The following is a 22,882-nucleotide window of genomic DNA, read 5'->3' as shown; positions in this document are numbered from 1 at the left end:
TGCTACCTTGTCAGGAGTTGTCCTTGCAAAAGGATAAGAAAAAAAAAATACACAGCTCAGGCATGAGCAGAGAAAACGTGCATGAGAGGTGGTGTAAATTCCTCACGAGCAGAGGAAAACTCATTAAACTTGTGATCAGAGAAACGAATAAAACCACGAGATCGGCTTTTCTTTATCGGAGCGGCACGTGTGGGCACAAGGAAAAAGCGGTGTTGGAGGAGGCGTGGGGAAACGCTCCAGTCAACAACGTGTTCACCCTTGCTGAAGGGTGGCTCAGAAACAGAGATCAAAAATTAAAGCAGGTGGGCAGAGTTTGACCCAGCACACCTAGAAGTTTATGCTGAGGGACAATCAGGGACCCTGAGGTGTATGCATGAAGACACCCTTCCTCCCCTCCCCTCCCCTCTTCCTCCCTCCCTCCCTCCCTTCCTTCCTCCGTACATTAGGTAGAATAAGCACAAAGAAGGAAATTAAAAAGTGTAAAAGGGGATACGACATGTTCTGGGGAGAGGCAGGGGTTGCAATTTTACATATAGCTGATATCCAGGAAAGGCCTCATTAAAAAGATGATTTCTAGTAAAAACTCAAAAAAAAAAAAAAAGAAGTCACGCAGATGGCGCATGTTTAGATGCACTGGGAAGCCACAGGAGCGGCAGGTCCCCGAGGACCTGGGGGGCCACGAGAAGGGATTCGGACGGCCATCCCCCGCGTGGACAGCGTGTGAAGAGGCTAAGCAGAGAAGGGCTGCAGGGCACCTGTGTTTTAGAGGCTGCGTGGGAGGCGGCTGCATGCAGATGGCGGGGCGTGGTTGGGGGGCACAGCCCCTGGATGACTCCGGTGAGAAGTGGGGGGGGGGGGGAGCCGCGTGTCTCTGAGTGCTGCTGTGGGAGGTGACCTGGGGGACAGGGGCGGGGAGGGGATGAGGCTGACCGCCCTCGTTCAGGTCGACACGCAGGGGAACGTTCCCCTCTACAGAGATGCGTGTCACCCGTACCGCCCGCAATGGCTAGTGGTTGCAGTTACTTATACTCAGCAAACGATTGCGGGCATCGTTTTTAAAATGGTACAAATTACCAAACAAACTGGCAAACAAAGCGTGTTTGGGGGTGTTTCTGTGACAGCGTTCGTGGGATGGGAAGTGTAACTGGCCTAAATGGCTTGGTGGGGGGGCGGGGTGCACAGGCGCGCTCAAGCCCCCGCACATGCGCACTCACCCATTCCTCCCATCGGGCGATCTTCTCTGCCCTCTCCTTGGCTTCCTTGCGCTCGTGGGCTGCTTTCGCCGCCGCCTCCTTGGCCAGGGCTTCCTCAGCAACCCTCCGCTCCTCTTCTGCCTTCTCTTCCTCGGTTAGACCGTAATTTCGAGGCTCCCCGATCTCCTTGATGAGCCGTTTGATAATGAGTCTGTTCTCCGCGTCTTCCAGTTTCCCTACATCTTTCAGCACCGGGAGAGAGGAGGAAGGCGATCAGCACAACTCGCATCCCGGGCCCGCGCCTGCTGCGCGTCCTGAGACCGCGCCCGGGAGGAAGCTGTTCATCACTGTGACCCTGCGGTGACGGGTTATGTAAGTTACCGCACTGGGGTTTCCTTCTCCAGCTGCCAGCCCAGTTCAGAGTTTCTTGTCTCGCTGGCACATGTCAGACCGGTGTCTGGCAGACATGGGGCTGGGGGCGGGGGGGAATGGGCTCCGGTCACTGCGTTTCTGACAGTCACTGTTGACGTGAGTGGATGGATGAGGGGGAATGGGCTTCCTCAAAAGGAGTGAGTTCTCCGTCCTGGAAGCATTCAAGCAAAGACTGGAACACTTCAAATGGGGGTTTCCACAGGAGGAAGTCCTACCCTTGTTGGAGGCCAGACCGGGTGATTTCCTGGTTTCTTTTGTTTTGTTTCTGAGAATCGGTTATTCTGGGACATTTTTAAAATTTATTTAAAAAAAAACAAACAAACTAAACTAAACATTTCAGTTAGCCTACTTGAATAGGAATAAGTCCGAACTCCAGACTGTATGACTAATGTTAATATCAGGGGCAAGAAAAAAAAGAAGAAAAGGCTTGTTGGTAACCATAAGCCCCCCTCAGTCACTAAAGAGCCAACTGCATGCCACTGTCGTGGGTGTTCTTGGAAGATGTCTGCACGGGAGGCCGCGCAGTGGATGCACTGCGATGCTCAGCACCCCCCCTCCCTCCCGGTAATCTCTCACCCGTGCACAGCCAGGGTGATGCTCCCTTCCCCTCCCCATGTTTGACCTTGACCTAGACCAAAGGCACTGCCAGATTCTGACATGGGTAGATGGGAAGAACAGGGCCAATGTATCCGTTAGTGGGCGGAAGCAAGCCAAAGAAAGACAAAAACCGAAACTCACATCTGCAGGTGCTTGAATGCTGACATTTAAATATTTCCCCCTGATTCCTCTAGAAGAGCAATTACTACCTCAGTGTGCTTGGAAAGGCTCTGAAACATTTTTGAAAAGGTTCGCTCTCTTTTAGAGGAGGGTCTTGCCCAGGACAGTGCTGCCCCCAGCGACACCTCTGCTCTGACCCGGGGGGAGGGGGGAGAGCTTTGGAGTGGGCAGGGAGGGGCACCCGACCACAACCACGGGGCCACCACGGGCCCTCCGACTTGCCCTTCTGGAGTGTGGGATTGGGGCCGAAAGTCACGTCCAGCCCCAGGCGTGGCTCCAGTATAACACGGAAACTCCGGATCACAGAGTAGCCCCCAGCCACCATGTCAACCGGGAGGAGAGCGAGAGAGATTCTGGTCCAAAGAGCGAGAGAGGCAAGGGACGTGAGAGAGCAGTGGAATTCAGACGCAGAGAGAGGATGCAGGCGCCAGCATCATTCCAGGCCGCTCCAGACCCTCCTGAAGCCAGGCTGCATGCCTGACCTTGATCCCCTCCCCCACACCTGTCCTTATGATTTCTGGCTCCCCTTGGCTTTCATTATCTCCCCGTCGCCAGCATGGAGTTTCGGGCACAGAAGGGGCCGGGAACACAGTGGCCACTCCGTCCCTCCTCCCTGGGGCTCTCCCGGTCTTTCCGTAAGTCCTTGCTGGAGTTTCACTGAAAGGATGACAAGTACTGTTTTTGTGGAATGTGTTCACCATTTTTTCTTAGTTCTCTCATTAAAGACGGTAAAGGACTTCCCATAGGAGTAGGTATCAGAGCCTTTGCTTTACCTATGAAATATGTAAAATGCACCCAACATGCACAGACGCAGGCAGAGGAGGGCCAAACCCAAACCCTTCCAAAGGTGGGAAACAGAGAAGGATTCACGAGCAGCATTATCTTTTATTTCTTAGTGGGCCATTTTATGCCTCAGTGTTGGCAGTGAAAACCAAATGAGCACTTGCTGAAACCCCTTCAGTGTGCCGGAAACGTCCTGTCTGTCATCTCCGCCACCTGGCACACACCCCGAGCCAGGGAGTATTCTCCTGTCCCACAGGTGGGGAAACCGAGGCAGGGCCAGACCTGGAATCTGCTGTCCTGTTGGCCTCAGCTCTAAGCCTCCCGATACTCCAGAGTCCAAATGCTGCCCCTTCTGGCTCTTGGGGGCTAAGAGAGGCCTCGGGAGGCCCGAGGGGTCGGCCTGGCCACTAAGCTGGCAGCAAGGCTTTCTCGCCAATGGAGGAGGAAGTGTCAAGTGCCCAGAGAACCAGAAAGGAAGTTCGGGGTCTCACCACGCCAAGGGGAGTGGAAACAGCTATGGCAGCTGGGACTTGGAGTCACGAATGGTGACGGTGATGGTGAGGATGACGAGAGATCATGTTTCCTGGGTGCCTGCTGTGAGCTAAGCTCAGAGTACAGTGTTTAGAGGAAACATGGAGAAACACAGTGAAGAACTATTTGCTTTTCTGAGTAGCTATGGGGGACACGGAGGGGGGGTCAGCCGGCTGATCTAAAGGCCAGGTAGGGCTCTGTGAAGAGCACATAGTGTCCACAATGCTACCATAATGGAACACTGTCCCCAAGGAAGACAGGGGCATGGCCCAAAGCAGCTGGCAGCAAACACATTTCTTTGAGATGCCCTTTAAAATGTTGGTCTTGCACTTCATAATACACCCATATGTTTTCATGTAACAATAACACTCCACCTCCAAATTCTCAAGGAGGACTCCCCAGGGGAAGCGCCCCGTATACCCCACGAGTCTCCAGTGCTTCCACCCTCCCCCCAGCCCAGCCTGAGACTTGCTCTGGGGTTGGCTAGGGGGGACGGAGGGGGGCGTGGTCCTGACACTTGGTGGTGGCTCTCCACACTCATATTACTTTTTAGTTCATTTCATACCGATATGTATCGGGTGGATTTCCACTTCGTCAAAATAGTTGAGGACCGTCTCGTCTTCAGTATTGATGTCCCGGTAGTTGGTCAGGGCCCGGAGGAACCGGTCCTGGCTGTAGTGGGTGCCCGCCACAAAGCTCTCGGGAAGATTCATCACCCGGAACTTGAGGAACTCATCCGAGGCGTCCAGCGCACAGACGAATTCTGGGGAGAAGGAGAAGCTCCTCAGTTAACCCGGTGACGCTGCAGGTTACATAAACAGCAGGTGCAGGGAGACAGGAAAACATCTGCTTGGCAGCCAGGACTGAGACCGAGAGAGAGAGCACGAGACCTCGAGCAGCTGCAAATGGCCTAACACGGTGGAGGGTGAGAGCATGCAAATCAGGGGTCTTTTCAGAGACTGCCCCCTGAGGCCCTGCCACTTGGTGTTCATAGGATTTATTTTTTTTCTCCTCCCTCCCATTTTTCCTTCCCCTCTCCCTTTTCCTTCCTTCCTTCCTCCCTCCCTCCCTTCCTTCCTTCCTTCCTTCCAACAGAAGCAGCAGAAATTGCAAATAGCACATCTTTAATAACCCTGTGGTATCTACCATCAGCTTCCCAGTCAATTGCCGAAGAGATCGGCAGCTGTGAGCAATATGCTTTAATGGCTGATTTGCCAAATTAATAGAAAATCGGGGACCCCCTGGAGAGTTTACTTTTCCATGGATCCAGCACTTTCCTCACTTTATGCCGCTAGCTACGAAACATCTATGTCCCCATGCAACACAGCCAGTGCCTTGCTAAGTTTTGACCCACGGGCCATGTCAATGACAGCGTCATTTCACCCGCCCGTGATCTTCTTTTAAACCATGGAAGCGGCTGCTTCTCCAGCGTCTAGTACAGGTTCAGTGGATGTTTGAGTGAGTGAATGAATGGTTGAAGTGCAGGTCAGTGAAATTAACTTTCTAGGTGAGTTACTGTTCTCTGATGGTCTCAGCAGGTCCAGAATATCCTGGCGCCCTGACCAGCAGCCATGGACATTATAAACAGCTGGCTACCCCAGAAAGCCTGGGAAAGACTGGATTTTTATTGCCCAGTTGTATTGGTTTGCCACATAGTAATGCCATTCTCACTTCATTGCATGCTAATATGCTTTCTTGAATGAGCAAGAAAAGTAAGTGTTGCCCTGACTGGCATGGCTCAGTGGGTTGGGCGTCGTCCCACACACTGAAAGGTCGCTGGTCTGACCCGTGGTCAGGGCACACGCCTGGGTTGCAGGCCAGGCCCATGGTTGGAGGCATGTGAGGCAATTGATAGATGTCTCTCTCCCTCTCTTTCTTCCTCCCTTCCCCCTCTCTAAAAATAAAGAAGATCTTTTTGGAAACAGTGTTAAGTGCAGAGCCCAGAGCAGGGCGTGCCCACGGGGCACATGGAAGACCTGTGAACATGGTCCGCTTCATGTGTTACGAGTGAACACAAAGTTTTTCAAAGTTTGTGAAACTCCAGGAAGCGCAGAGAGTCCCAAACAGATGGACCCAAAGAGGCCCACTCCAGGACACAGCGTAATTAAAATGCCAAAGGTTAAAGATAAAGAGAGAATCTCAAAAGCAGCAAGAGAAAAGCAGTTTGTCATCTACAGGGGAGTCCCCGTAAGACTGTTGGCTGATTTCTCAAAAGAAACCTTACAGGCTGGAAGGGGTTGGCAAAAAGTATTCAATGTCATGAAAAGCAGGGACCTACGGCCAAGATTGCTCTACCCGGCAAAGCTCTCATTTAGAATCGAAGGGCAGATAAAGAGCTTCCCGGACAAGAAGAAACTAAAGGAGCTCATCATCGCCAAACCATTATTATATAAAATGTTAAAGGGACTTACTTAAGAAAAAGAAGGTAAAAACTATGAACAATAGAATGGCAAAAAATACATATCTAAGCCCTGGCTGGCGTAGCTCAGTGGATTGAGCGCGGGCTGTGAACCAAAGTGTCTCAGGTTTGATTCCCAGTCAGGGCACATGCCTGGGTTGCAGGCCATAGCCCTAGCAACCACACATTAATGTTTCTCTCTCTCTCTCTCTCTTTCTCCCTCCCTTCCCTCTCTAAAAAATAAATAAACAAAATCTTTAAGAAAATACATATCTATCAACAATTGAATCTAAAAAACAAACTAGGCAAACAAGAAGGGCAGAGACAGAATCACGGATACAGAGAACATTCTGATGGTTGCCAGATGGGAGGCGGGTGTGGGGAGATGGACGAAGAGGTGAGGGGGTTAGGAAGTACAAATGGGCAGTTACAGAATAGCCGCGGGGACATACAGTGCAGTATAGGAAATGGAGCAGCCAAAAAACCTACACACATGACCCATGGACATGAACAATGGTGGGGGCATTGTCTGAGGGAGTGGGGGTGCTGGGTGGAGGGGGGCAAAGGGGGAAAAGTCAGGACAACTGTAACAGCATAATCAATACAATATAATTTTAAAAAGAATCAACCAATGAATGCATAAATAAGTGGAACAACAAATTGATATGTATCTCTCTCTGTCTCTAAAAATAAATTCTTAAAGAATTTTAAAGTACTGTTACTAATCTACGAATTTCAAAATACAACATTGTATTTTTTTCCCAGCGATTAGGAGATGGAAGATTGCAGTTGATCCAATTGTGAGTAATGACTGACATATTTCGCTTCCAGTTTTCAAAGAATTTTAATATGATGATACCTATTTCCTACTAAGTGGTATATTTTTAAGAGTCCTTTTTCTCTTATGACTTGGGGGGCACTTCAGGATTTTGCAGTACCTTGAGATAATTATTCAGAATGTCTGCCCTTCTTGTGCTGGCGGACCGTGGATAGCGAGCGGCAGATCTCTGCTTGGTAAGGTCATACAGAACAAAGCCGCCACTGTGTTTGGCTATCTGGAGTCCTGTGAAAACCTAAGTTTTAACAAATGTTTCCATATTCATCAGATAGGTGTAACTTTAAATTGCCTCTTTCAACCAGGAGATCTGAATAGAATCACAACGGACATACGCTAACAGCAGAGGTGAATACAATGATTTATCCCAGACTAGGTGACCACAGATTCCACTGTGTCACCACTCACATCAAGCGTGGGTGCTCGTATTAATCCTGTTATTTTCCGTATCTTAAGATGCTTTGACATCTTGAGGGGGGGCCTTCCTGACCTGGGGAGGGGCAGTCGCCCCTCCCAGGCTTCTGAAGACAGTCAACAACTTAACTGGCAGCAAGCCTCCCGTGTGCAGGCCAACGCCCCCCTCGCCGGAAACCACCCACCGCTCGGTACCAGGCAACGAGAGACCCAAGCCCTCTGGAATTACGCAAACCATCCAGTCCTCTAGAGAAGCTGTTTACTCTGCCTGGCCGTGCCTGGCCCACGGAAACCCCAGGAAAGGCTGCGCTCTCGGTTTGCCCCTGCCTCCTGCCCCAGCCTGGCACTCCCTCCTGCCGCCCTGCACGCCCCTTCCCCGGGGAAACCTCATAAATTCTTCCTCCAATGGCATCAGCCTCTGGTGTGTTTCCTCAGGCACCTCCATACATTAAGATCCTGCGGGTTGCAAATGAGACAGTGCTCTAACTGCTTTTAGGGAGATCAAGATACAACAGTCATTTCTGGGAAGAGAGTCATTTACCAAAAACACACTAAACATTCCGAAGAGATAACATCTCAGAACGTGTTCCGACCGTGTCCAACAAAGAGAGGGCAGCCCAGCAGATCACGATTCAGAGTCCTTTGTCATTTTACCACTGTTTCTCTTTCCTCGTCTTATGGAGGGCTTCCATTACCTCTGGGGTTTGGAGGCAGCGGGGCGAGGACAGCTGGGTCGGAATGTAAGCCCGGCCGTGCCCCAGTGAAGTGGACTTGGCTGAGTCCCTGGGCTCTGGCTTCTGGAACGGTAAACCTGGGCGTCACTTCTGCCCTGCAGGCCTGGGGGAAGGCTCCCGGGGCTGCTGTGTCCAGTGCTGCCCGGTGTTAGACGGATGGCCAGCTGAGCCAAATGATCTCTATTTACACCTCACTGAGGACGTGAGGATTTACGACAGTTTGCAGTGAATGCACGTTGCCCAGGAGTGATGAGCTCTCGTTAACTGGCTAGACCTGGTTATTGACAGCAATCGACTTTCTTTTTTAACTTTCTGGGAGGAAGACCTCCGGGAATGGGAAATTGGAGATAACCCACCCCTTCCGCGTTCCTGCCACAGCCCTCCATCCCTGAGGATGGCTGCCTGCGGGGGGTCTCTGCGCTCCCCTGCGCTTCCTTGTAAGCTGGCCTGGACCAAGAGGAGAGAGGGCGACGGCTGTGAGCCGGCTTCCTTGGGGACTTGGACACAGCTGAGCACGCCCTTCTGAGTTACAGGTGTCGGGGCCCAGGGCAGGATACCCCAACATCCCCCACCATGGTATATTGGTTATTTTGAGTTAAACTTACTTAAAAAACTATCTGTGCACCCTGGCTAGTGTGGCTCAGTGGATTGAGCGCCAACCTGTGAACCAGAGGGTCGCTGGTTCAATTCCCAGTCAGGGCACATGCCTGGGTGGCAGGCCGGGTCCCCAGCTGGGGACATGTGAGAGGTAACCAATCAGTGTATCTCTTGCGCATTGTTGTTTCTCTCCCTTTCTCCTTCCCTTCCCTTCTCTTTAAAAATAAAGAAAGAAAATCTCTAGAAAAGAACTGTATGGACAAGAAGAAAGCCCTGCCCTCTCTGTCCTCCTTAGAGCAGGAGATACATCTGCCACGTGACCAGCACCCTCCCTGCTCCTGAGGGCTGAGTGCTGGTCCCCTGATCCATCGCCAGAGTTAAGATAAAAAAACTTGGTACATTTACACAGTGGAATTCTATGCAGCAGAGAGAAAGAAGGAGCTCCTACCCTTCGCAACAGCTTGGATGGAGCTGGAGAGCATTATGCTAAGTGAAACAAGCCAGGAGGTGAAAGACAAATACCATATGATCTCACCTTTAACAGGAACCTAAACAACAAAACAAAGAAACAAGCAAAATATAACCAAAGACACTGAAATAGAGGACAGGCTGACAGTGACCAGAGGGGAGAGGGGAGGGAGTTTCAGGGGACAATGGGAAGGGTTCACGGGAACAAGTATGAAGGACACATGGACACAAACGGGGGAGGGGTGGGGAGGGGGGTGGGTAGAAATGGGAGGGAGGTGGGAGGGATGGGTGGGTGGGCTGGAATGGGAGTAAAGGACAGAAAACTGTACTTGAACAATGATGAAAATTAAATTAAAAGAAAAAAGAGAACCCCGAGTGGGGAGCCAGCCTAAACAAGCCTCAGGCCACCTTTCCTGGTCCGCCCGTCAAGCCTCGCCTTGTTTAGATCCCTCACGGAGAGGAATCCCCAAAACTTGCTTAGATTCCTCTTTAATGAGCACCAACTTCCTTCCTTCTGCGCAGGTCTCAAGTTATTGTTTACTTTGGACTTTCCTTTGTCTACAAAGTGTAAAAAGGTGCCTGGTCCATCATTTCTCTGAGTCTCATTAAGGCCCGTGCAAGTTCTTATGATTCTCACGTGCGCATGTATTGAGTTGGTTTTTTCCTTTTACTCTAGGCTTGCGCCAATTTTATCATTTTACTGTTAGCCCAACTGTAAGAACTAAATAAGGGAGGGGGCTTTCTCCCCCTCTGCAGCATAATCTTGTACGAAGTTGTTGAAAATAGCTTGTATTTACCCTGTGACCAAAAATTGTTTCCTATGAGTACACCTCACGCAGAATGATTTAAAAGGGAGAGAGAGAAACTTTTAAAGTTCATGGCAAGGTCAGAGAAAATGCCTGCTAGTTACTCAGCAACTCCTTTTTTCGCGGGATGAGTTGTTTAAACTTCTCTTTCAAAAGGACATTGTGAAATCTCTGGGTCAATAGATGACGGAATCCAACTTGCTGCGGAGTTAACCGTGAACTGAAAAGCTTTTTACCTGCCCTGTCTCGGTTCTGGATTCTGAACGCCTTCTGGAAAACATCGTGGCCTCCCTGGCTCCTGCGGCAGGTCGGAGCCGCCGCGCTCTGCCCCCGGGGGTCTGGCCAGCGGACTCAGAAGTCAGGGCGTCTGTCCACAGAAGGGCGGCGTTTTGCTTTGTTCCGGGAGGGAGCGGCAGAAAAATGCACAGCCCCAAAGAACTTCAACGTCCCTGATATGTACCTCTCCCCCCACATGCTTTAGTTTGGAAATGTGACCTTGAGTGTATCATTTGACTTTTTTATTCCCTTCAAAGCACTACTTTATTAACACTGAAAAGATTATTCTGGGACAAAAGAGATATCAAACGACATTCCTTTAAATATGACCTTGGAGAAGTGTTTCAGACTTACCAGGCATGATTAATTTATCAAAGGGAAACGTTTTGCCCCTGGTCTCTTCCTCCTCTTCCTCCTCTTCTGAGAAAACAAAATATACATCGCCATGTTTGTTACATAGTATTACTATGGATAGCTCAAAAAATGAAACTATTTTAACTAGCAGTCACTAATTCCAGCTGAGCGACTCTTGCTCTGAACAGTAAAGCTGCAACTCATCTGGATGTAAATATTCAAACTTACGGCTGAACAGGTCTTTGGCCTGATCATAGGTCTTTGGGAATCCGTCCAAAATGTAACCTTGATTCCTGCAAGGCATAGATTTCAGCTTTTCTCTTATAAATCGAATTACATATTGATCTTCCAGCCGGCCTGATAAAAAGAAAAAAATATATTATGGAGTCCCATTCTACATAAAGGTTACATCCTAGGGTCATCTGAAAAATGATCACATAGTCAAAGTTACTACTGAGCATCCCTTACGTTTCCATTAAAGTGGAAATTATGTGGTTTGGCATTTCACGCATGATGTGTGAATTCTAATACACAGCGACGCAGGAGAACCCAGTGAACTGGTCTCCAGGGAAGAACAGAAGCAAATGCTAATGTTTGGATTTCCAGAGTGTCTTCTGGGGTCACGGCTTCTGGGAGTCGTCGACTGTGGAGTAAGCGGAGGAATCCAGAGTGTCCCGACTTAACCGTGGGGTTTACTCAGTTCTGTTTTGGTATGATACCTCCATAACCTTAATACATGATGGTAAACGCTCCTGTTTTGTGAATTGAGACAGTGTGCATGTACTTTGCTGCACATGATTTATTACTAGGAGGGGCTCGATAAACATCTGCGGCATTTGAATAAAAGCCAGCCTTGATCTGAGCCTCAGAGGCACCCCTCTCTCCCTTCTCTGCAAAGCCGCAGACCAGGGCCCCGCCCTGCAACCTGTCTTTTCCAGTTCTCATGGCATTTCTGACCTTGGCCCCACGGGGCGGGTCCTTTCAAGCCTTGGCTGCTGCCTTTGCTTGGGGAGGCTGGAGAAGGGGGCGGTTTGTTCTAAAACTGTCACAGTGATTAAAAATGTAGGGGTTCAGAACAGGCCTCCCCAAAACGTGCCACTTCGACCTGTGAATGATTGTGAACTAAAGGCAGTTGAAACCCTTCGAGGTCATGAGAAACTTTTAACTCTCCCTTAAAGAACTTAAACTAGGGACCTTGTCCATAGCAAGAATTATCACCAGAATTTTTTTTTATTTACCTTATCTGTACAGCAGCACAAACTACTCATTACCGAACACCCGCCCTTCTTAGCACCCTGCAATGACCTTCCTCCCCTCTGAGCCTCGTGCTGGGCTCAGAAGGTCACGTACACCTCAGTTCCCTTCCTGTCACTGAACCTCTCACGTATGTGTGCCCTCTGACCCCCTCATGTGTGGGGGGGCTCCCATGCATACACATATGTAAGTGAACTCAATTATCATCTTTCATTAAAATCTGTCTCCTGTAGATTTAATGATCAGACCAGCCAAAAAAAGGCTAGGGGAGTAAGTTTCTCCCTCCCCCACACAGACGCCACAATATCCACTTATCGTTTCGGCGTAATTGTCAATCAGCTAACATTTCCAAGACACGGCCCTGCCCTTACACTGCTTCACGGATGCCCTTCAGCAACAGGAGCCTGGCAGGGTCAAGAACCTGACCCCTGAGGCAGGTCTGGGCCAGCACTGCGCTCTCCGCTGGCCTGCGGGTCCGTGAGGCACAGCAGCTCTGTCTGGGCCTCGGGTCCTCATCTGTCAATGACAACGCCATGATCTGGTCGGGACGCCTCTCTTCCACCCTTCACGGTCTCACTGATCGTGGAGCAGCCACCGATTCAGAAAATCATCGTCTTTCGGAAATGTAAGGATTACGGCAGAGACAAAAAAAAAATCATCGGAAGTGCCATTCAGCGTAATGACATTCCTCGACATGGTCCGACATCACTTCCCAGTAAGGTTCCCAGTGCTGCAGAGACCAAGACGCCTTTCTCTCGAAGTCGGGGCATTCGCCGATACTCAAAGCAAATAGCAAATGCCAGTAGAATCGTCCCACTTCCATTTTCCGAAGGCGTCCTTGGGGAGGCCAAGGCACGTGATCAGAACCCCCCCTCCTCCCGCTTTCCTCCCCGACGGTGCAGTACCTCGCTCCACCTCTGCTCCCCTCCCAGCCCACTGCTCAGTGTGCCAGCGGGCCCCCAGGGACAGGCGAGGATGATGACGGGCCGCGAGGACTCAAAGGGCCGAGTCCCAGCACCTTTCTGTAGGGAACCGTGACCTCCTGGAGGTGCACCAGGGCCCGTGTGGGGCTCCTCGGAAAGGGACCGTCACTTCTACTCTGAAATGAATGCGCACAGCCCTACGGGACAGCCCTTAAGTCACCACACTGCTCTTTTTTAAAACAATGCTAAGTCTAAGCCCTGGCTGGCGTAGCTCAGTGGATTGAGCTTGGGCTGCGAACCAAAGTGTTGCAGGTTCGATTCCCAGTCAGGGCACATGCCTGGGTTGCAGGCCACAGCCCCCAGCAACCGCACATGGATGTTTCTCTCTCTCTCCCTCCCTATCTCCCTCCCTTCCCTCTCTATAAACAAATAAATAAAATCTTTAAAAAAATGCTGTCTGTCTTTGAAATATCAGTATATTTATTCACTTTTTATTCATTTATTTTTTAAAGCCAGATATTGTATGATTTTCAAAAAGATTTTATTTATATATTTTTAGAGAGAGGGAGAAAGACGGAGAGGAACATCAATGTGTGGTTGCCCCTCACGCGCCCTCCAATGGGGGACCTGGCCCGCAACGCAGGCATGTGCCCTGACGGGAATCAAACTGGTGACCTTTCAGTTCACAGATGGGTGCTCAGTCCCCTGAGCCACACCAGCCGGGGCCAAACCATTTACACTTAGGTGTCTTGGTCTAGGGAAGATGGGCTTGTTTAACTCTGTGCCTTGGTTTCCCTGTTCCACGTGCCAAGGACTGTCCCTAGCTCCCTACCACCCTGCTTTAAAACCACAAAAGTATGGTTCTCCGGTATTAATGACGTCTCCTCTAGTTCTTACACAGTCTCACAAGTTTAATACTACAGCCACCAGTCTGTCGTCTAATTTCAAACCCCTCCCCCAGCGCAGCCTGACTCAGGCCCAGAGGGACGCCCAGAGTGGGAGGGAGGCTCCTGCTCGCTCAACTAGTTTCTCTCCCTTCCTCCTTAGTCTGCCCCTTCCTCTTGACCTCCCCGTTCCTTGCTCTATTACCTGCCTGTTCTTTATCATCATCATCATCATGTCCTTTTGTTCTCCATTTCTTAAATTCTCTTTATCCTTTTAAACGTTTATTTTGTGATCTCTGCTCATTTATTTTCCGAAGGCAAAGCGAGTCTGATCTCACTTGTGGTGGACTACTGGCTCAAAAAAAAATTGTGATTTTGGTTTGTGAGTTCATCTTTAATAGGGTTTTTTTTTTAATTACTAAAAAAACATAGTTTCTCTTAATAAGCATATATTTTCTTGTGATTTACAAAACTCCAATTTAAAAATAATTCTGTGGCCCTGGCTGGTGTGGTTAAGCAGATCAAGGGATGGCCTGGGAACTGGAAGGCCGCCGGTTCCAGTCCCAGTCGGGGCACATGCCTGGGTTGGTCGGGTCCCCCGCTGGGGGTGAGCAAGAGGCAGCTGATCAATGTTTCTCCCCTTCTCTTTCTCCCTCCCTCCCCTTCTCTCTAAAAATAAATAAATAAATAAATACTTGGCATCCCCCATGCTCTGGAAAAAAAAGATTTTATATATTTATCTTTACAGAGAGGAGAAGGGAGGGGTAAAAAGGGGAGGAGAAACATCGATCCGTTGCCTCTCACATGCGCCCCAACCGGAGACCAGGCCCACAACCCAGGCATGTGCCCTGACCGGGGATGGAACTTGTGAACTTTTCCTTTGTGGGACGATACCTAACCAACAGAGCCATGCTGGTCAGGGTGTGGGAGATACTTGTTATGAGCAAAAAGATATATATTAAAAAATCTCAAAAAATTTAAATACCAAGGTTTAATTAATCTACGCGCAGTTCAGACATTATGAAGTCAATACATTTACATGTTTTTCCTCCCCACTTTTTTTATTTTCCAATTCACAGAATAGTGGAAATAGGCTAATGATCCATCAATCACCTGGCACCTCACCAACCAGACTTAAGAATTCCACACCACTTTGGAAATACATGAAGTGAGCAAAGAGAATTGATCACAAGCGCACTGGGAGGTCTAACCAAGTCCCTGTTTCGGCCGCAGGGCGGGGGCTGGCGGGAGGGGCATTGTATAGGAACAGGACATTGGGGTGCCCTGGAGGGGCTGCGAAATCTGTCCTGCTGGAATCATGAGACCCATATAAGCACCAGCTGGGTCAGTTAGGGACAGGGGAGCCCACCTCTGTGTCCTCAGGCTGGGAAGTTTCTATGTGCGCTTCGGGGGTGGGTTCCCAGGTCTTGCTTTGCTGAAACATAATCCAGGTCCACGTCCTTGCTTCTGGTAAACATGACCAGGCGGGGTTTCTGGACAGACTTGAGGGGACAGAGGAGCCCTTCTGGTCTTGTAGGAGGTGTGGGGGGACGGGGGACAGGAGGGGCACTTGCTGCTCTGAGGCCTTCCGTTCCCCCCAAAACAGCATCCGTCCTCGGCTCCGTCCCAGGCCTCTCCAGGTGGAGGCTGCCGACCCAGTGTGGCCTCTCGCATCTGGGAAGAACAGAGTCTTCTCCGGCCAAGGACAGGCTCTTCCTGAGCGTGGGCCAGGCACTGGCTGTTCTCAACTTGGCACAGTCTCGCCTGTGATCCTTCTACGCAGTCACCTCCCCAGGCTTGAAGAGAGCCCGGGTGGTGCGTCACACCATGCTGTCACGTAAAGTCCTTGGGCAAGACCGTCGGGTCCTCGCGAAGAGCTATTGTATCAGTCTCTGTCGATAAACATCTGCCCGTGTTTGTCTCCTCTGCTTGAATGTTAGAGGCTCTTGCCTCTCTTCGGGGGCGACACCGTTCTCTGCTCCAGTGCCCTCGTTCTGTCCCCGACACCTCGGGCTTAAAGGGCAAGTCCAGGGGGCCGCGTACTCCTGTGGGTTCCTACAGTCCCAGCCTCCCCCCCTTCATTTTTTATTATTTTAGAACTTTTTTTACAAGAGTTTATTTTATTTTTTTAAAGATTTTATTTATTTTTAGAGAGGGAAGGGAGGGAGAAAGAGAGAGAGAGAGAAACATCAATGTGCGGTTGCTGGGGGCCATGGCCTGCAACCCAGGTGTGTGCCCTAACTGGGAATCGAACCTGCGACGCTTTGGTTCGCAGCCCGCACTCAGTCCACTGAGCTACGCCAGCCAGGGCTACAAGAGTTTATTTGAGCCAAACTGATGATGTATCAAGAAGCAAGATCTCAAAGGCTCCTTCCCCTTTCATGGGGCCTGGCCAGATTTCCTTCCACTGGTGTCCCCACCGTGGAATATCGTATCCATTTTCTCTGCCGCTGAAAACCAGACTGGCGAGGCTTGGGGGAAGGAGGGGAGGAGGCAGAAGGGTAGCCTGGACCTCAGGAGGGCTTGGGAGAATAAGAGTCGCAGAAGTTGAGCGGCTAGGAAGAGGACTGGCCAGAGGACCTGAGGGCGGAGGCCCAGAAGACCAGAGGTGGGGAGCCCCTCAAGAGCAGTGCCTCGGGGTAGGACAGGGGGGCACACCAGTGGCCCATGGAAGCACAGCACCAGGAAAGAGCAGTGAGCACCCAGGGCCGGTTTACGCCTCTGTCCTTCCCTGACTCCCTCGTGCCCCTGTCCGACCCTGGAGGATCAGAGACGGCCGCCAGCAAGACGGGACAAGGCAAGAGAGAAGAGCAACCGAAGGTGCTGGATGGGAGGCCAGGGGAGGACTCCATTGCGCACGAGTCTGCATTGCTGGCCTGGCCTGTGGACGGGACCAATGTAACCATTTTCATGGAGGAGCTCAACTGTTTAAATGTAAAAATGAAATGGCCTTGTTTTTCTAGTAACTGCCAACGGACGGCTTTCCTGCTGGGCCACAAGCTCCCTTAGAAACATCTCGGTGCAAAACCTAGTGTCTGAAGATTTGAATGACTGTCCTCAAGCACGAATAACGAGGAGCTGCTTACACAGTACCCAGGGGCTGCAGCGGGGCTGGTCTTAGACTCCACCCCAGGGCGGGGAGAGATGAGTCCAGATTCTGAGTCTGTAGTCACACTCGACTGTGGTGACTTTGGTCCACTGGCTGGCTGAAATGACCAGGTGAGTATGGATGACCCAAAAAAGGCTCTCTGGAAAGCGACCTCGCAGTGTGAGCCGACCATCAATGCCTAACGGGGCAGGTCCAGGTGCAGAGTCGTACCCCAGGAACACGACTGCTCAGTGGCAGATTTCAAGCCAGCTCTGTCCATTGTCCTTGTGCATCTAAGCTGAAATGCCAGACGTACCGTAACACCCCTGGGAGGGGGTATCAACCCTCAAGAGAGCTAATAGTTTTATCAACTATCCTATAATCCAATCCCCACCTTCCCACCCTCAGGTAATCTTCCTAACCTTCTCCCCTTAATCTCAAAGGTGCAAAAAAGCTGCAAACGGTCACTGTCCAGAGCAGCTGAGAACTCGCTGTCCGGGGTATGCCATGGGTTCGGCTCAAACTCTTACAAAAATTCTCTACAGGTTTGGATGTTTCTTATGTCCAGACATGAGCAGGAATATTTTCCCACTGATCTGTATTCCTTCCTGCATTAATTACGGGTCCACATGGTTCATCAATTTTTTTTTCTATTAAGAATTTAATGATGTTCTTTTTTTTTATTTTTAGAAGATTTTTATTTATTTATTTTTAGAGAGAGGGGAAAGGAGGTAGAAAGAACGGCAGAGAAACATCGATGTGCGAGAGAAACACCTGTTGTCTGCCTCTCGCACACCCCCAACCAGGCACCTGGCCGCAACCCAGGCGTGTGCTCTGACTGAGACGCGAACTGGTGACCTTTCAGTTTGTGGGACGATGCCCACTCAACCGAGCCACCCAGCCAGGGCTTAATGATTTTCTTATCAGTTTGTCTGAGTATTTTATGTGTTAAGACTATTAACTCTGTCATATTGATGGCACGTATTTTTTTTCTGGCTTGTCCTTTGCCTTTTAATTAATGACCTTTGATGTTTTAAAATATTTATGAGCCCTGGCTGGCGTGGCTCAGTGGACTGAGCAAGGGCTGGGAACCAAGGTGTCCCAGGTTCGATTCCCAGCCGGGGTACATGCCTGGGTTGCAGGCCATAACCCCCAGCAACCGCACATTGATGTTTCTCTCTCTTTCTCCCTCCATTCCCTCTCTAAAAATGAATAAAATCTTAAAAAAACTATATTTATGACTAAACATTTGACTTTTTTAAAACTTAGGTATTTCTTTCTCATCTTATGATCAATCACCAAAATATTAACGGTTAAGTTTTTGGGGGGGGGGGCTGGGATAGAATTCTAAATGAAATTTCTTTTCTGGTTGTAATAATTTCTGTACTCATAATAACAAACAAATAGTCTTTGACAACAAGGAGGAAAAAACTGGAAAGACTCACAGACCAAATGGGAAAAGTAAAATAAATCGCACGCTAACAATGCTGTGCCATTGACCTGGGGGGGAAAGGACAAAAACAAGCAAAGGGACGTCATGAGCGAGGTGGGCGTGCGTGTCACCTGCGTTCTGCTCCATGCTCTCCTTGACCGCGTCCAGGAGCTCCTGTGCATCTTCCACGTTTTCCTCTTCCTCTTCCTCACCTTCCTCCTCTGCGTCCCCTCCGTACTTCGGCGCCACGGCGGCCTCCTGCACACCACAGAGAGCCTCCGGTTGGAAGGCGCCTGAGCTGACTCGCTCTTCACTGATCGCCTGCCGCGGGAGGGCAGGGGGCCTGCGGGAAATCTCTGAACCTTCCTCTCAGCTTGCGGACCTAAACCGCTCTGAGAAAACAGTGCGTTTCTGGTGATACCCCGAGAAATGGACATCCAGAATAAAAACACCTCAAAAGGCTGTAGTCTGGGGCTGGGGGGCAGAGGTGGGGCAGTGGACAGCAATGGGGTGGGGGGGAAACTGGGACAAGTGTCATAGAACAACAATAAAATAAAATAAATTAATTTAAAAAATGAACATGCCCCAGTCAAGAGGGAGAATACAGGTATATTTTGAGCAACAGCTTGGAGACGCACTAAATTTCACGGGCGGCCCGTGGAAGATGCTTCCATCTCGGAGGCACAAGCCCCGTGGGATTCAGTCTTCTTGTAAGTGGGGCCCACGGTAAAATCCAGTTACGGTAACACGTCTCTTTGTGGGAGGTCATGTAAAAAAAAACATTTTTAAAATATAAACATTCCCAATCAAGCAGTTGACAGCGGTACCAGTTTTGCTATGGCCTCGGAGATGACGTCCTTCAGCTTGACGTGATGCAGCCTGTAGTACTTGGTCAGCACTTCCGAGACGCTGGACTTGCCCACGGCAGGAGGCCCGAGGATGCACACCTTAATGGGCTGAAAGGGGAGAGGGGTCACCTGGTGGGCGCTGAACCGCCTGTCGCGGGACAGAGTGCTCCTTATTCCAGAGCCGAGCCTGTCGGAGTCTCCAGGTCCCGCAAGGCTACCTCTCCAGTCACGCTCCCCAAGTCCTTAGTGAGCACCTACTATGTGCTCTGACCTGGGCAGGGGACTACGACACTCCAGCGTGTGCTCCGGAATACCTCACAAGTATTAAGAAAGAAAGTACCCAAGCACAACACGCTGCCAACCTCGCAGTTTATTGTGTTACTCTTGCAAAGAGAACAAAGAAATTGAAGAATTTCTGGCCCAGTGTAGATGGCGCTTAACTTAGCGCCTCATGAATATCGTTTCTAGCTTCTGGTCTTTAGTTATACTTTCCTTTTCAACACAGATAATTTACTCTAGTTTTTAAAGACACACTTATTAAAACAATGTGATTTCTTCTGCCGAAAAACTTGCTCTGATGCTGAAGAAATTCTGTCCCATTCATCACCAGTGAGGAAATGTTAATGTCTAACAGAAATAAAAACATCAGTAGCCAATAGCCTTTTCTTTCAAAGCGGTCCAAACAGTTGTGAAGCTGGGGGCTAGCGTTTTGCACAGGCAAATTAAAGACATTTTTTTACTTTTAAAATGTTTTTTAAAAATCATGCCAATGGAAAGAATTTCCTCTGGCAGAGCCTCCATGTGCTTCAAGAATGTATAATTTCATCCAGGAAGTGGGTTGTTGTTTTTGTTATCACCAGCTGTCGATGGGGAAACCGAGGCCGTGAAGAGACAGGCAGAGACGTGGTGTGGTGCTGGGTGAGGAGCGGTGGACGTGAATGGTCCCGTCTGGTTAGCGACGGGCACTGTCAGGGTGACGGGAACGACCAAGATGGCAGGCAGTGGGTATGGAGGGGAGACAGTGCCAGGTGACAAAGCAGCCCTGGGCTAAGTCTTGCTGAGCAGGGCTGGGGCACAAGTCCTGGAGTCCAGCTGCTGCCGGAACAGGTTTGCATGCCTGGTTTGGTGTGCGTGCACATGCCCAGGGCGGACCTGTCTCCTGGGCTGAGCTCACCTTATCCAGGTACAAACCCTGCATGGCCGTTTGTTCGTGAGAAATGTGACGGCCACTGAGCTGAGGACGGTCTGTGTGCTCACAGTACACTTACCCCCTAGGGGCAGACGGGCATGGACGGATGAGCTTCGATGACAGCAAGGAGAGTTGGGGGGATGGACTGTTCATCGACATCAGGTTGGGGCGCTCTGAGGCACCTGTCTCTGCAGCTGGGTGACTTTGCTTTGCCAAGGAGCTAGAATCGTGGGAGCCCTGGGCTTGAGGCCCCACGGTCTCGGCGGCCACTGCTATGGCACAGCCTGTACATTGTCCTCAGGGTGTTTCCTGTTCTCTGCTGCCACGTTGGCCGGCAACCCCAGGGAGGCACGGGCTGTGAAATCTGTAGGTAGGCTCACTCCTTCTATCACGTTCTTGGCCAGTCTTGCTAATCGGGAACCACAGGGTCTCTTTAAGGTGTCTTATCTCGAACTGTGTGCCTTATTACAGTTGACTCACAGAGGAAATGCTAGCTTTACCTCTTGAGTTGGATCGGTCTGTGCCTTGGCATGGTCTCCAAGTAAGTCACCGCGGGGACCTCGGATGCTGAAAGCGGTCCTTGTCGCTTTTGCTAAGAGGTACGTCCTTTACTGGTTACTAATGAGGCAAGTTTTTCGGGAAAATATGGTCCTTAGGATAGAATGGTGGCACTGTACTTGCTCGTATGAAGTATTCGCATGCACAGTGGCAATTACGGTTATGACGACACCTGTCACTCGTTGGCAACACTACAGGTTTCCAAACACTGTCCCACGCTCACGGGCACCTTCGCGGTGCTCCCCTGGAGTAAATCCAGAGGTGCAGGCCGGCGCCGCCGTGGTCCGGTCTCAGAGAGGCGGTGTGGAGGCTCCGCAGTGAGGCCGTCCTGGCTGAGTGGGCGTCCTCGCTGGTTTGAACCCCCAGTGTGCCCTGCGGCCGGGAGAAACTCGCTCCGTCTCTCTGAGCCTCGGTTTCCGCACCGACGAGGTGGAGACCAGAATATCGGCCTCAACAAGCCGTGACGATTGAAACGACCAGCGAATCTCCTGGCCAATCGGATCAAAGTAATAATGAGATGTCTTCCACCTCCTCCCTCCCCGCTCCCACGCGAGTATCCAGGGCTGGGACAGGCAGGCCAGCGGGGCACAGGGTGTGTTCCCTTGTGCAGGCAGCTCTGTGACAGTCGGCCTTGAGCTCTCGGTCATGTTCAATGTGTGCCAAGCATAGCACTCATTGTTCCTGTTAACTTCATAATTTTCACAGTCGGTTGACAGTATTAATATAACACACATGCAGGCGGTTGTTGGATCGGGACCAACGGGTCACCTTTGAAAACGAACTCACTTGAATTTAGACATTTGGACATTTAAGAAAAGAAATACTTTCACTGAGAGAATCATACCTGGAGGTGAAATAGAAAATGGCTCTAGTTACCAGTAGCTTTCTGCTTTGCTTGTACTCTCTGAGGATATTGTTGATGTTTTCCACGAAGCCGGTGTGGGCCACCCAGCGCATGTTGAAATGCTCCTTCACGCAGATGGCTTCCATCCTCAGGTTGACCAGCAAGTGGTCGATGCTCTCTTGCTAAGAGATAAAGCCACGTCAGAGACCTGTCTCTTTATTTTTTATTTTATTTTATTTTATTTATTTTTATTTTTATAGAGGGGGGAAGGGAAGGAGAGAGGGAGAGAAACATCAATGTGTGGTTGTGTCTCGCACATCCCCTACTGGGGACCTGGCCCACAACCCGGGCATGTGCCCTGACTGGGAATTGAACCAGCGACCCTTGGGTTTGCAGGCCTGAGCTCAACGCACTGAGCTACACCAGCCAGGGCCTCTTTATTTGTATTTTGATGGTGATAACAGACCAAGGCCTATTATGATTAAAGGAAAATATAGCCATTCACCGACCCTGACGGTCACTAAGTGTTGACAGAGAGCCTGCTGCGACCCTCTCGGCTGCCCACGCCCACCCCACGCCTGCTCTCCGGGGACGGTGACACTGGGCTCTTGCACGGCCGCTCGGAGTAGGAAGATGCTAGAAGCCCAAGTATGAGGTTTCATCTCAAAGATGTTTAATTGTAGCTACCATTTTTTTCAGATTTCAGTAACTTTATTCCTATGCCCTGAACAGCCCCACATCAGACCATTGTGCTATTCAACCGATTTATAACATCCATACCCAACTGCCTTTTTAAGAAACCACTTAATGTAAAAAATTACGTGTATGGAGTGTTCTTCCTTGACCCTACAGATATTACTGAAAAATCAAGTTAAAAAACTCTCCAAAATCTCATCAGTTACCTCACTCCTACAGCTTACATCATCCTGACTTTTCCTTGACAGCTGAATCAATTTTTTTATATAGAAAGAAACTGACTTTTTCTTTTCTTTTTTTTTTAAGATTTTATTTATTTATTTTTAAAGAGGGAAGGGAGGGAGAGAGACACAGAGAGAAACATCAATGTGCGGTTGCCGGGGGTCGTGGACTGCAACCCAGGCATGTACCCTGACTGGGAATCGAACCTGCGACACTTTGGTTCGCAGCCCGCACTCAATCCACTGAGCTACACCAGCCAGGGCTGAATCAATTTAAAAAATTTATTAAATGGATTGGGGTGACATTGGTTGAAAGAACCATGTAGGTCTCAGTTGTATATTTCTAT

General features: G+C 50.0%; 1 protein-coding gene across 1 annotated transcript in view; it reads right to left on the bottom strand.

Annotated features, from left to right (window-relative positions):
- The window catches only part of AK7 (adenylate kinase 7), a 60,456-nt gene that overhangs the window by 2,511 nt on the left and 35,063 nt on the right, over positions 1–22,882 (bottom strand). Inside the window, exons 10-16 of the mRNA XM_045823058.1 lie at positions 21,651–21,800; positions 19,007–19,135; positions 18,311–18,437; positions 10,827–10,955; positions 10,599–10,664; positions 4,282–4,479; positions 1,215–1,435 (exon numbers count right to left, since the gene is read on the bottom strand). Of these exons, the coding sequence (XP_045679014.1) occupies positions 1,215–1,435; positions 4,282–4,479; positions 10,599–10,664; positions 10,827–10,955; positions 18,311–18,437; positions 19,007–19,135; positions 21,651–21,800 (1,020 nt within the window). The remainder of the gene's footprint in view (positions 1–1,214; positions 1,436–4,281; positions 4,480–10,598; positions 10,665–10,826; positions 10,956–18,310; positions 18,438–19,006; positions 19,136–21,650; positions 21,801–22,882) is intronic.

The sequence above is a fragment of the Phyllostomus hastatus genome, unplaced genomic scaffold (assembly GCF_019186645.2).
Source record: "Phyllostomus hastatus isolate PE091 unplaced genomic scaffold, TTU_PhHast_1.1 phas_scaffold_501, whole genome shotgun sequence".
In the NCBI taxonomy this organism is placed as follows: domain Eukaryota; kingdom Metazoa; phylum Chordata; class Mammalia; order Chiroptera; family Phyllostomidae; genus Phyllostomus; species Phyllostomus hastatus.
Note: the sequence above shows the minus strand (reverse complement) of the source record. Positions and strands in the feature narration are given on the sequence as shown.